At 50.1% G+C, this 14,729-nt stretch overlaps 1 protein-coding gene across 1 annotated transcript; it reads right to left on the reverse strand.

Annotated features, from left to right (window-relative positions):
* Positions 1–1,087: 1,087 nt before the first annotated feature.
* RAC2 (Rac family small GTPase 2) lies at positions 1,088–10,543 on the reverse strand. Its single transcript, XM_062602610.1, has 7 exons — positions 10,363–10,543; positions 7,432–7,503; positions 5,735–5,852; positions 4,283–4,345; positions 3,466–3,625; positions 2,108–2,242; positions 1,088–1,339 (listed from the first exon to the last, which is right to left on the reverse strand). Exons 1-6 carry the CDS (start codon positions 10,395–10,397, stop codon positions 2,112–2,114), a joined length of 579 nt encoding a protein of 192 aa, XP_062458594.1. The 5' UTR covers positions 10,398–10,543; the 3' UTR covers positions 1,088–1,339; positions 2,108–2,111.
* Between the last annotated feature and the right edge of the window lie 4,186 nt (positions 10,544–14,729).

A 14,729-nucleotide genomic window follows, 5' to 3' on the forward strand; every position in this document is an offset into this window, starting at 1 on the left:
GCCACAGTATGCTCTCCCGGGTTGCTCTGGACATTACCAGTGAATAATGTGCCTCATCACTGAATTGACTGCCTTCGATCTGCCCAGGAATTCAACATACAGGAATCTTCTTGGCAGCAGGGTACCTCAGGGGTTCGCAGTGGGGGGCTGTTGCTGGCAGTACTCATGCAGCTCCTCAGTGCAGAAAGCAGGTTTTGAAACCCAGAATTGGTGCTGCACCGGGGAGTGGTGAGCTGGATCCACAGCTTCTCTGTGCCCTCCTAGGACTGCAGGATTTTGCAGTGCCAATCACTGCACCCTGAGCCCTCCTCCCTCTGGCAAGCAGTGGCAGTAGCAGCCACCCTGTGTAACACCACTTACTCTCACGTCCCTGCAATGCATCAGGAAGGCAGGTGCTCACAGTTGCCAGATCCATGGTACCGCTGGGACTACTCTCTTCAGCTTCATTTTAGTGACTTGGAGGCAATTTGTCTGGACTGGTGACTCATTCCTGGCTCTTTTTATTTCCCCCCTGCCCTCCCCCTTTCTGTTCTCGCTCTGCCTGAGCCTGGCAGCGGGAGTGAGCGCCGGTACCGGTATGACTGTCTGTGACGTGAGCTTAGGAGCATTAATGCAGAAATGTTTTGGTGAAGGGGTGTCCCCAGCAACCCACAGCCGCAGTCCCCACAGAGAGGAGTCTACGACCAGATGTGTCCTATCCCAATGCCTGCATCTCATCCTCTGTGTGTCTTGGAGAGGAGACAACTTTTCTCTCGAACACATGGAGGATGAGAAGGGGAAGGGCAAAAGCCGAGGTGCAATCGCCTTGCTGCCCGATTACAGGTGATTACAAAGGTGTAACCACCTTTGGCTGGCACATGACATCTGCACTTTACTGAGGAGTGCAGGGGGCTGAGCTGAGAACTTAGCAACTTGGTGCATGAGTCAGGCCTCCTCTCTTCATCCTATAGTAGCTGGGGCTCCCCAGTACCAAGCTCAGTTTGGTGCTGCCTGGGTTGTCACAGAGAGCAGGTACCTCCACCCGAGCCATCCCATTGCTCACTGCATCAGGGCCGTTATCCCCCTGAGGCACAACACATCACGGACATAGCAAGAATGTACAGTCTGTTTATTGGGACTTACTCACTATGTTGTAAGCTCAAGGGGCTGGTGAGGAAGGGCTGAGTGTGGGGAAGTTGTGCAAATGGGCAGATCAGTGCTGCCAGACCCACAAAAGTCTTTCAAGCCAGCAGAAGTAAAAAGTGCAGTGACCGCCACAAGGTACTGATGGTACTGGGATGCTGGAACCATTGCTTTGCTGTGTGCTGGGCAGAGCCTGGGATCAAGATGGGGATGGGATCTGTAGCCAAAAACACGACAGACCTTGCAACATCAGCTTGTCTATTTCCTGCTCTCTCTCCTTCTGCCAGTGGTGGTAAGAGAATGTAAGGCAAGGTCCCAACTAGAAAGCTCTCACTCTTCTCTTCCTTCAGGCTTTGGCCAGCTTTGCCTCTTGTCCTGAAGCTTCTGTCCTCTCTCTGCTGCCTTGAGTTGAAGGGAAAGGGCAGGTGGGCACAATATGAAGTGTATAGGAATCCTGGGGGAAAAGCTGCTGCCTGATGATGAACAGCAACACGAAAAAACCCTTGAGGTGAGCAGGGCCTGGTAAGAGGAAGGGTCATTGGGTAACTGCCATGAATGAGAAACAGCAGAGGTTTTTGTTTTGTTTTGTTTTCCCTATAGGCAAACCGTGCAGCTTCACACCTCTCACACCTCTCACCTCTCCCTGGGGCACCCTGGATATAGTTCCCTTTGTGGCAGAGGATGACAGACAGTTCTTCCCTGTGAGGGCAGAGGTGGAAAATCCTGGGCCACCCTGCACCAGGAGATGGGGGAAAAGATGCCCATGGGCAAGCAGGAAGGAGGGGGAAGTGGTTTAGGGATATGGCTCTGTCATGCCATGTCCTGTCCTTTCCCCAAGCAGGACTTCTGTCTCCCTCTCCCTCTGTAAGGATGGCCCATCCCACCAGGCACAGCAGGTTATAGGAACCCAGTGGCCCTGACCACCCAGGTTTGGGAGCAGGAAAGTGCCACTGGTGTCATTCCAAGGGATCCCTTCCAGACTTACTCGCTCAGAGGAGGCTGCATGCATGTTTCTTTGTCCGGGTGGGCTGTGGGCAGAGGACTGCTCGGATGGCCTCATCAAACACTGTCTTGAGGCCGCGCTGTGTCAAAGCTGAGCATTCAAGGTACTTCACAGAGTCTGTTGGAAGGAAAGCAAGTGCTGTAATAGGGAGGAAGGAAACTGGCATAGGCAGTGGGGGTACCCATGGGTCTGCTGCCAAGAGAAACATGCAGGAGGAATGCCACAGATCACACCGAGCAGACAGAGGTGCATCACCAACACGCTTCTGGCTCACATCAGTTCACAGCCACAACACCCTCCTCCTTGCAGTGCCCGTTGCACTGCGTCCTCAGGCACATGCCACCTGAACACCACCGAGTCTCATCTCGAGAGAAGGTCTCAAGTCTCCTCAGGCTTCAAGTGTAATTCAGACTGCCTGGCCTCAAGCACCTCTTGTGGCATCTCAGATCACATGGTACTTCCCTTTTTGGGACCCTGTACCTTCAAAATCTCCAACACCTCACCCTGGAAAGCAAAGCAAATTGAATAAACACAGCTCAGGCGATCAAAGCCGTTCAGCATTGTCAGAACACACTTCTCTCACTCAGACAGTTCACTTCAGGGCAAAGCTAGCCAGCCATACAAGACTAGGGGTTGTCTGTTGTCTACCCTCATAGCCAGAGCAGAGCCATCGTGTGAGGCTGGCTGTGCTATCCTGGTCGAACATGCATACCTCAGTTGAAAACTCTCCCCTCAAGCTGTTTCCCACCCTCTCTCCTACCTCTGTGTGCTGTATTTGAGAAGAGAGGTTACTTGTAACAAACATTTGTGCATGGCCCCAAATACAAGTGGGAGCTGATGCCCCTGAGATGAACAGTGGGGCAAGACACTCGTACCAGGGGCTGCATGTATGTGCCCTGGTAGTCATTCAGGGACAGGAAGCTGCAGTTGCAGCTCTTCCTGAGAGATGTTAGAAAACTCACTCTTCCACATCTTTCCGGATGTGGAGGAGAGGCCTCTGCCCACACAGCAGCTGCGGCTTTCACATAAAAACATTGGCTGAGGTAGAAATAGCAGAGTAAAAGGGGAGGGGAATGTGCAAGCATATATTTGTGTGTGTGTGTGTGTTTACGATAGTGGCAGGAGAGAGGCAGAAAACAGAGGGTTGAGGGGTTGAGGCTTTCTCAAGAAGCAGATCTCCTTCCTGAATCTCCTGACATGCATTTTGTTCCACGATCCTTCATGTGTCTCCCTTTGTGTCTCAGAGATACAACTGAGAGATACCTCTACAAAAGTATTATTGAGTTGAGGGAAAGCCCTTCTGTTCTTCCTCAAGGTCAAATTATGCCCTAAGTACATACCGATCTCCTTGGCCAGAGCAAGGCCTTGAGGATATGTAATTGGAGATAGCTTCTTCTCCTTCAGCTTCTCAATGGTGTCCTTATCATCACGAAGATCCAGCTTTGTGCCCACAAGGATTATGGGAGTGTTAGGGCAGTGATGCCGTACCTCTGGGAACCACTACCATGGGAGTAAAAAGGGCAAAGATGTGAGAAGAAGTCAACAATATGGGCATGCACAAAGGAAACAGAGAGGCAGCAACATAGCTTATGCCCTGTCCTTCCTCACAGCCCTTCCATCCAGTGGTGGGCACTATAGCCTAGACCAGGCCAGCCCTTGTTGCTGGGCCTTCTCTCTCAAATTCTGTTGAGCAAAAGCACAAGCTGCTCTCAGCACTTCATGGCTTCCTGAAACCCAGGGAGGAACCTGAAAGTGATAGGAAAGAAATACTATGCTGTTCTATCCTTCAGTCTCCTCAGTCTTCCATCACTTCCCATCCAAAGGCTGTGGGTACCTCCTTCTCACACCCTATGGACTAGTCCTGCATGTTTGTGCTGGTCCTGGCTGAAAGATGCCACTGGAATATAAGCTAGTGGTCTCACACACAGCTCAATAGCTGAGAAAGATGAATACTAGCCTGTTAATAGGGTTTTCCACCTTCTTTGAGATGGTTCAGAGAAGACGTGTTGAAGAAGGTTGATGTTTTAGCTCCTTCTGACTGATGTAAAAATGATAGTACCTCTCTGAATCTAGACCTCCCATTGTCAGTCGTCACCCACAGAGCACCACCAATCGCACCCTCCTCAGCCCCTGATGGATCACAATCCTCCACCTCACCTTAGCACGAACGTTTTCATAAGATGCTGGGCTGACAAGAGAGAAGCAGATCAGGAAGACATCCTGTAAGTATACAACCATGGCACAGAGTTAGGCTGAGAGCATGGGATTGCATGACAAGGGGGCAAAGAGGGGAGAGAAGAGCTGGGTGGGCAGCATGTTCCCTCTGCAGCAAAGAGTCATGCTTGGGAAAGCGGTCTCTCAGTGTAAGACAGTCCTGACTGCTGCTAATTGCCTCTAGAGGGGAGAAGGACGTTTGCTCCCCTGACTCATGATAACCATAGCCACCATTATCAGAAGAGCCAAATGTTTAACTATGAGGATGGGGTTTTTGTGGTAGGCACACTCATCCTCATGGGAAATGGCCTGACAGCGTCCTACTCATTTCTCACAGAACACCAGAAAGCCTTCAAGACAGAATAATTTTGCCTGCTGTTGAGACAGTGCTATGGTCAGCCTGAAAAGTGCACATGCAGGACACGATGAGGTAGAATTTTAGTTATCCGCATAAGTGCTTCTCCTGGGCATGGCAGAATTTTGACTTGCATTAAAAACCAAACCAAACCAGCTCTTGTGAGTTATATTTATTTCACCCAACAAAGCTAAAATAAGGGTGTCAGGCCCAGCCTATTCGTTTCCATACTTCTACAACCATTAGAGGCAAAACACTTGGAAAACAGCTCCTGCACCTATCTTTGGGATGTGTCCCAGGGTGGATGCAAGCACTTTATTGAGAAATACAGCTGCTTGCACTGACTATAGAAGGAGCCTACACAAACAGCTTGTACCAGGTGTCTGGCTCTTAAGTGGCTGAACCTAGCTGCAACAAATAGTGCCTTCAATTCCTACCCCTTTTGGTTGCAATGGCAACCTTGAGACCAACGCCTGAGGCAGCAGCATCTTTCTGAGCTTGCCAAGAGACTGCTTGGAACAGCATCCTCCAGGGAAAGTGATCTTTAAACCCAAAATCACTCTGTTAATGTGGTGAAAAACTGGTGAATCTGTGTGTCTGTGGAGGCATCCGTTTGTTCTGCAAGATGCTTGGGCTTAGTTGAGGCATCAGCAGATCAAACACATGTGTCTCCATATCAGATCTCTTTTAAAAGGCAGAAGCCAGAATAGTAAGGTTCACAGAAATGTAAGAAGCTCCTGCCTCAGTTCCTGAATTCCCTGAGCCACTTTAACTTCACAAAAGGAGAGTTTGGCTCTTTTATTCCCAAGGGTTTTCTTGTTATGTTGCACCAGTAGATGAACTCTCCAAAATACCCTTAGATGCCTTTTACATTAAAGGTTTCAAAGCACTTGTATATCAACAGAGGTATTCTTAAAAAAGGGCAGAGAGAGACAGGAACAGTCATGTCACCGTTTCAAGGCAAATGTTGATTTTTGCATTGGGGCCAAAGGCATATTTGGTGAAGGAACAAGGGAGGAGGGACATAGAGTGTGACGCACCGTCTGCGGGTAAGAGAGCGGCCTCAGCCTGTCATAATCCTCTTGTCCAGCAGTATCCCATAGCCCCAGATTTACAGGCTTGCTGTCAACCATCACGTTGGCGGAATAGTTATCAAACCTGGAATTCAGAGACATAGGCCATAGCTCGAACAGAAGAGGGAGCTTTTCCAGTAATATAGCTAGGATTTGCTAGGTGTACCCAGGAGCAAAGGGTGGTGATTCCTCTTCTCAGCTCACCTAGGTGATGCTATGAACCTTATGGACTTCCCCCTCAGCATCAGCTTCCTCCCCATCTGTCCTGGGCAGGTGCCCAGCTGCAGCTCTGCCTTTACCATCTTTCATGCAGATCCATAAAACCTTCAGTTTTCTCCAGTATCCTTCCCACAACTATTTCTGCTCTAACCAAGTCCCTGTGTTTCTTCTGTACTCCAAACCCCTTCTTTCTTCTTAAAAGTGAAGAAGAAGAATCCATGTATCTGTAGCTCCCTCAGAGCCCTGCACTCCTCAACACCCCTACTGAACCTGAGGCCAATATGCCAAGGTGTGTCCCCTTAGTCTGACAATTCAGTGTGAAATATTTGAGAACAGCTATCAAAATTGCATGCTTGGGAGCAAAGACTTCATAGAAATAAATAAATATGTATATTAAAACAATAGAGATGTTCCTCCCCTTTGCTCCAACACAAAGACCTTGTGAATGTGCTCCCAGCATACACCACCACTGTGAGATAAGCTATGCAGTCCAGGACCACAGAACGGCCTCCCTTTCGTGTCTCCAGGCACAAGCCTCAGACAGGAGGAGAAATGGTGTGTGACACACAAAATGCATAGCCACTTCATGGCTACATGCTTGAAGGGATGGTGTCCTTCCACAAACCAGTTTCTGAGAAAAGAAGGGTTCTTGCTGCCCCAGCTATGTTTTGTAATGCCACTGCAAATTGGTCTGGAGAAAATAGTGGCACTAAGGTTTTCCTGCATCTTTCCTTCCCAAGGAATCTGAACCTGAGTTGGCATTCTGACATACTGTGCCTAGCTCCTTTTCCCACCTAAGGAAGTGTATAGTCATACTCCACAACTATGGTGTGATATGAGTATGTATGGTGTGCATCCCCAAACATAATCCCATGCGCTTTGGAAGTACAAATGCATCTGACCACTCAAACTAAAGCAACCTTAAGCTTGTTTCTTATGTTAAGAGTCTGCACGTCTGTCCCAGCCTCATGCACACATCTGCTGGATTGCATAGTGCTTCTATTCTGGCACTGAGCTGAATCCTGCACTCTTACCGTCAGCATTATCACTGCCTGCTCCAATGATAAGGAAGGAAGTGGGGACTTCTACCTATCCAACTGTCTTCTCCTGGGTCTAGGCCAATTTTGTGCCTGGTTGTTTTGCCTAGCAGCACCCCATCTGTGTGTAAACCATGTATGAACTTAGCGGGCAGATAGACCCTTGGGTTGGTTTATTTCTCCCAAATATCCCATTGATACTAGGGGTTTATAAGTCCACTTGCTTCTGGTAAAAGGTGACAGATCTGAAGTGTAGGGGCACCTTTGCCAGTTCGGCAGCCCTTCCTCTCCTGGCACGGACATCGTAACCCTGCCTTCAGGATGAACAACAATGGGTTTCTGTACCCCTTTGCATCCTGCTTTCCATGCCTCCCATCCACCCCAGAACCAGTTTATTCCTTTACTCACACAGTGGGGATGTATTCTCCTGGGAAGGCATTGGTGGTGTAGCTGATGAGGAGACAGGTTTTGCCAACAGCTCTGAAAGAGAAAGGAAAACCAGCAAGAAGTTGTGTAGTGCAGGAAGACTTGTTAGGGTGAGATGGGGATGGGGCAATCCTTTCACACTTCTAAGCTAGTGTTGTCAGGAGGCCCCTGGAAGCAGAAATGCATTCACAGGACCAGACAGCACACAGCCATAGGTTAGACAACCAGCAGGCAGAAAGACAGGATGTTACCCAGAAATGTTGTCTTTGAGCACAAAGGCTTGTTTGTACACTTTGGTACAGAGATCACTCAGCTAAAACACATCCACTCTGAGATGGAGGTGAGAGCCCATTTCCCAGTGCATGCACACTGCAGTGCGCTTGCAGCCAGGGTAGGTGTATTGATTCAGTGCTGGAGTGTCATGACATGCCTCTGAGCACAGGCACCCCTGCTTGCTTCTGCAGGCACTGTGGCCAGGGACTGACAGCACCTCCTCTTGACTTAGCCACAACACGTTCCAGTCTTGCCTGTCTGCAGAGAGCTGCAGCATCGCTGCAGAGAGCTGTAAGCAGCCCTTAAGGTGCCTCTCCCTGCAGCTGGTGGAGGCTGCTGGTGGTGTTTCTGCTTCCTCTCTCCTCAGCCTCCCCACATCCATGCTGCAGCAGGGAGCCAATGAGCCAGGGTAGCAGTATGGACCAGACTGGGTGAGAATGCTGGTGTGAGGGAGGTGGGAAAGGAGGCAGTAAGGCTATCAAGAAGGTGTTGTGGTCAAGTTGAAGCCTGTGGTGTGGAAAACGGGTACAGAGAAACTGAGGAAGATAAAGCACCCAGGACAGGAGTGGGAAGGAGAACCCTTCTCTTGCTGTGCTGCTTCTCCTCAGGCCTGGGTGGCCTGGAAAAGTCTGGCTCAGTTTCAGTTGCAGCATATGTAAAATGGAGGTGGTGAGAGCAACCTGCCTCCTCAGCCTGCGAGCACAGCCACAGGAGAGAAGAGATGTCTTTCCTAGAGGAGAGGCTGGAGTCCCGCTGCTGGGGATGCTCCAACCATGTCAGCTGTACCTGCGAAGTCCCCTGTTGCAAGAGCGGCAGCACTGCCTTTTTGTGTTCCTTTGGCAGGTACAGCGTCTTTGCCCTTATTCACAAGGCTTCTGCCTTGGCCACTGCTCTGTGGGGAAGCTGAGGAGGAAACAAAGCTCTTCAGCGTTCTCTTACACTTGTTTTTTCCTTCTGCCACCTCCCTTTCTTAGATCCTCCTCTCCCAGTCCCTTCTCTTTCCCAGCTCCTTTACTTCCCTTTTATTGCAGAGATATTGAGGGAGGGCCACGGAGACTCCTGAAGCTCCACAGGTAACGGCTCAGGAGATCTACAGGACTGTGGGTGAGTCAGTCATGCATGGCGGGGGGGGGGTGAGGGTGGTTCTGAGCTAGTGCAATTGAACAGAGAGGAACACAAAGGGTCAGTGAAGAGGTGAAGGTTACCACCAAGCTATTGAGAGAAGAGGTGAGGTTACTGGGGCTGAGCTCAGTGTTAATAGGTCAGTGGATATAGGGCCAGAACAGCTATGGGGCAACATCTAGGGGCTTAGCTGAGTGGTGGCAGAAGGTCCTGTGGTCGCTAAGGTTGAGCCAAGGGAGGGTGAAAGGCTGATATGGCTGGGAGGGAGGTGAAGGGTGATGGACCAATTGCTCAGAGCTGTGGGGGGATAACTGGACTGCTGCATTGCAAGATGGTGAGAGGGGAGGCGTTGTGCACAGAGAAGCAAAATGACGGGACAGTAGACGTTTAAGAGGAGTTTGGGTCAGAGCAGGTGAAAGCAGGACGAGTTGTGGGGTTAGCCATGATATGAGGGGAGTGCTGCTTTGAGGCATGGCTACAGAGTTGGTATAATGTATAGGGGGAAACTGCAGGGTTAACAGGGCAACAGATAAACACCCAGCTCTAGCTTGAAGCCTTCAGAGGACTGTTCTTAGAGGTAATGTTTTTTACTGGGGGCTCTCTCCTTCCTTGTCCCTTCTCCCCATTCCCTTGCTCCAGCCCCTGAGAATATGTCTAACATGTACTGCTATGTTTGCAGATGTCTTCTTCCCCAGGCGAGTTTTGAAGGAGGAAGTGACTGTGGGGAGCAGGGTTGCTGCAAATGCGTTTTCATCTGCTACCTGATAGCTGCCCCAGATAGCAGTCTGGTCAGCTCCTCGCTGGGAAATGAATTAACCTACTCCATGCCCAACGTGGACTCTCCTCCTCTGTTATCCAACAGGGCAAGAAGAAGTCCTGTCCCTTCTGCCCCAAGCAGTACTGACTGCTTCCCTTACTGATGGTTTAGATCAGGCCGTTTCTAGGCATCACGGGACATGGGCAGTGACACCATCACACTCTAAAGGCAAAGCTGTGCTACCTCTCACTCCCAAAGTGGCATATACTCAATGTAAAGAGCTCGTCCTCCTTAGGCGCACAAGAACCCCTTGCCAAACACTCTCCCACACACTCCAATACAATGTGCTGAACACAGAGATTCAGGATCATAGTGCTGTGCCCTCTCCCAGTCGGTCCCAGTGAGCAGATGGCTTTCAAGGAGCCATTCACCTGCAGCAGAGCACTTGCACTTATCGGGTTTTAAATCTGACTCCTGCGTACAGGTTGAACCTGGCAGCAACACTACCACCTCCTGTGCTGGGACAGACCTGACCCACTTTCCATGCCCCTTTGGCAGATGCCCTTCAAAATGACCTCTTCTACTTCATTCCCAGAGGAAGGTCCCTTGCCCTGGGTGGGGGAAGAGCGAGAAGGAGAGAACACAGTCTGCAGGAGGTCAGAAGCAAAGCTGGGGGAGGTTCACCAAGCAGACACTCTATTTCTTGCCCCTTGTCACCCGCTGTCCCTCCCAGCATCCACAGCAAACCTTTGGGTACCTACCCGTCTCCCACCACCACGCACTTGATGGCTTGCATGTCTCTGGACCCGTGGCAGAGGTTGGCACCTGGGGCAAAGGGAAGTCAGGCCAAGGCAAACAGCGGGGAGAGATGGGCAGATCTGAGTCTCGGCCCTGGTGCTGCAGTGAGCGGCAGGTTGGAGGGAGGGAGGAAGTGGAAGAGGGAACTGTATTTGACAGTCACCCTCCGGTCCCTCCTCCCTTCCCACCACAGCAGGAACCCTGCGGCCGAGGCCGTTAGCTGAAGGCGGGGCATGCATGACTGCATGGTTGGGATGATGACTGCTGTAGTGTCTTTCTTCTCCCCTGTGTCTCACCCATTCCCACCCCACCCCAGATGGCTGGGGGCACCAAAGTGCTTTTACAGGGGAGCTGGACAAAGGTTAGAAGCAGGTGAGAAAGTGGAAGGGTGGATTTCCTCTTTCCTCCTTTATCATCCAAACTTTGGAGGGGGTGATAGGCAGGGAAGAGAATCTGAAGTCAAAGTAATGGGGTGATGTAGGGCAATGATTTTTCATGTCTTCCCAGTGCCCATGTGTGTCAATGGCGAAACATTATAAGAAACTGTGAAGGCTGAGCAAGGAGGTTAAGCAGCCTCTAGGGATCCCATGCCATCCCCATCCTTCCTCTCTGGTGGCAATAAGGTCCTGCTGCACTTCCCCACCTGCCCAGATTGCTAATACAAAGAAGTACTGTGTGAACCTCTGTGTTCACCATGAAGTGGCGCAAGTGCACCAAGGGATGCAATGAACTGTTTTAATGTATGTTTCCAGTACTATGACAGCCAAGACTGGTACATGAGAGGAGCCCTGCAAACCAGCATCTCATACCCACTCTTTCCCCTACTTCTGTACCAAAGCAGCCAGTGGAAGCTGCTGACAGACCTCTTCCATCTTGTCGTTGAATCATAGAATGGTTTGGGTTGGAAGGGACCTTAAAGCTCATCCAGTTCCAACCCCCTGCCACGGGCAGGGACACCTTCCACTAGGGCAGGTTGCTCCAAGCCCCATCCAACCTGGCCTTGAGCACTGCCAGGGATGGGGCAGCCACAGCTTCTCTGGGCAACCTGTGACAGGGCCTCACCACCCTCTTAATAAAAAATTTCTTTCTTTTATCTAGTCTGAATCCACTCTCTTTTAGTTTAAAGCCATAACCCCTTGTCCTATTGTTAGGGTAGGCCCTGCTAAAAAGTCTGTCCTCATCTTTCTTATAAGCCCCCATTATGTATTGAAATGCCACAGTAAGGTCTTCCCAGATCCTTGTTTTCCCAGGCTCAACAATCCCAACTCTCTCAGCCCTTCCCCATTGTCCTCCAAAAACAGAAGAATTGTAGAGCTAGGCAGAGAGAAAAAGAAGCAAGCAATACCCTAAGAACGAAGAGACAAGGAACAGAAAGATTGCAGGAGACTCTACTCCTTCCATTCCCTTCTTGAAATGAGGGTCTGCCTCCTCTTCCTTCTCCTCCCATGCAATGCTAAGCCTGAAAAAGTGTATATGTATGCAGATCTGTGTGCTCCAGCCTGAACTGATGAGTGGATGGGCAGGAGGTGCATTCTATAGAAGAAGGGATGCGGTGATACAGGATTAACTAGAATTTCCGGGCTTTGTCAGGAGGCCAGTTAGACCAAGAACAGTGGAATTCCAGCTGGGATGTTCCTGAAGGAAGGAACTCTGAGGGAAAGTGTTTCTCCAAAGGTTGGTGACCTTTACGCTGCTGCAGCAACGGGAGGTTGTTGCTGCTCAGGAGGAGAGCTCTGCTCTCCAATCTATCACTTGGCACTGGCTGCAGCCCAGAAACCTTCAAGTGTGGAACATTTCCACGTCTTGAGGCAATTTCAGAAGCACAAAGTGACCAGCTGTAACCAGGTGTTCCCTCTGTGGGTGGTAGGGAAGCGGGAGGAAGGAAACCCGCTGCCTCCTCTGCAAGTGAGAGCAGGAACCAACCATAGAAATACAGGTCAGAGAAGGACAGAAGTGAGAGTGACAAAGACCGTTAAAGGGACAAGCTGGAAAGGGCAGGCAGCCGCAGAATACAGCATGCCAGGAGATAGGACTAAGTCAGACAAGAAGGCAAGTATATCTGGCTCCAAAGGAACGTTTCTGTTTTCAGCAGATCTTTTCTCTGAAGATTTCGAATAACCCTTATGGGCCTGGGTAGAAGCAGGGTGGGAAGAACAGGGAGTGATCATCTGGGGTGGGAATGATGAAGACTGAGAGGAAAAGAGCTGGGGAGGTCTGAAGAATACGAGTCTTACCTGTGACAGAGCCACAGCCATGTGAGGATACTGGGGCTTGGGGCAGGATTCAGGCTAAGGGAGACTGGGTGGAAAACTGGCCAGTAGCACAGTAGGACCTGGTTGGGAGGGACGAACAAGGACCACTGACCTACTGGATCCAGTGTGCACTTTTGTCCTTGTAGTCTGGCATACGGGCTTGTGTTACTGGCAGAGTGGGAGGAACTGGGGAAGAAGAAGAAAAGCTAAAAGTGGTGTTGACCGTTGCTGAGACCCCATGTCTGGATGAGCCCTGTGTCAAAGGCACTGCAGTTCTATATAGCCAAAAACGACCTACATAAGTCCTGGAAAGAAGGTGTATCTCCAACCCCACTTCTGGGGTGAATCTATAAACATCTCTCCTTGACCAGTGCCTCTGTAAGAGGGATGATAGGGATGTACATAAAGGCTTTTAGGGCGTTTCTTTCCATCACTTTCAAATTATTAAATTTGGGATATTATATTCAGATGACACACATTGTAATAACTCTGAGAACAGGCACCTGCTACAGTAAAACCTCTCAGTCGTACAGGCTGCAGGAAAGAGAAAGCAATTGCAGGAAATAGGCCCATAACCCCAAACTCAGCACATACAGGTCTATTTCTGCTTTGATGTCCTCTCACACCACCAAGAGGTGCTCTTGACATAAGTTTTCTTCTGCATGTGCAGCAGGGCTGAGGGCAGGCAGTCACTCCTCTGGGGTTTCTTGTTCCCTTTACGGAGTTTGAAGAAGATGCTAATGGGAAAGAATTGCTCAGTGAGACAGCTTTGCTCTGAGAGACTTCCAGTGCCCTGGGCACCGGATCTGAGTGGTCTGGATTTGCATGGCACTCATGTGGGTTGGTGGGCAAGGGAGGAAATGCATGATACCATTCCTGCACAGAGGTTTCAAAGCAGCAAGGACTGCTCCATCTCACCCTCTCTTTCTGTGGGGTTCTGCTTCCTCAGTGAGGATGGGAAAAGGGCAAGAAGGCTCTTTCAGAAATGATGGTTGCACTTCACAGTAAAGCGGGAGCTGAGCAGGAAGCTTGTCCTTCAGCACAGACAGTAGCGAGGGGAACCTTTTCCTAGGGGGAACACAAGACTCATTTCTTTGTGCATGCAGGGCATGGCCACAGCAGGTATTCTCATTACCCTGGGCCCTGATGATAGGATTTATTTTATGTGAGCTATCGCTCAGGCAATCCTGAGGGGCCATGAGACCTTTTCTATGTGTGCTGAGCCTCCAGCAGGGAAGAGAGTCATTCACTTCAGCCTGGCTGGGCTGCAAACTGTCCCTGCTTGCTGTATTCCCCTTTTGCATTATCCCACTTCCCCATTCACACAGCTTCACACCATCTGCCCCTTGTTTTTAGTTCTTGCTTTGCTGCTTCTCTTCTCCAAAGCTCGCACCCCTTCCTGTTGCCCTCCTCTCCCCCTGCTGCTGTGGTTTCTCACTGACTGCCACACTGATTTGAAAAGCCTGCCCTGAATTCAAAGCTCAGATCATAATTGAAGTGGGACAAATCACCTCAGGCCATGATGTTCTGCACTCTGTTTTAGAGTGGTTGTGGAACTGCTTCCTTCAGGGTCTGTTTTCTAACATGGCCATACCAAGGGCTTCTCTAGCCTAAATTTACCCTGTCAAGCAAAAGCTTTGGAAGAAAAATGTAGTTTCCAATACAGCCTCACTGGACACAAACTACCTGCATTTGCAACATGGCTCATGAGCAACTCAGTTTGCAGATAGTGTTTACTGAGTCTTGGACTTGCCTTACCCACGGACTTCTCTGGAGGCCAGCCCTACTACAGTCAGAGATGGGTGGTCCATTCCTGACACACTGTGTCATGGAGGCTCCTCTATCTTCAGAACGTGACTGTTCTCTATTTAGGGCAAAACAGCAGGTCCACTGCCATCCTCCTATCTGGAGCACTGAAAGATGTTCTCCTCTTCCACGTCCTCTCCACTATGTACCTAGGTAAGCAGAAGACCATGGCACAGACCTTTGGGCATCAAGTTCTTTGTGATGGCTGATTCACCCTTGCTCTTCCCTCAGCTGAAAAGTTGTTTGCAGACTCTAAATCGTGCTGTGTTTTT

Source organism: Pezoporus occidentalis, unplaced genomic scaffold (assembly GCF_034315485.1).
Source record: "Pezoporus occidentalis ecotype Australia unplaced genomic scaffold, CSIRO_AGI_Poc_V1 ctg78, whole genome shotgun sequence".
Taxonomy (NCBI): domain Eukaryota; kingdom Metazoa; phylum Chordata; class Aves; order Psittaciformes; family Psittacidae; genus Pezoporus; species Pezoporus occidentalis.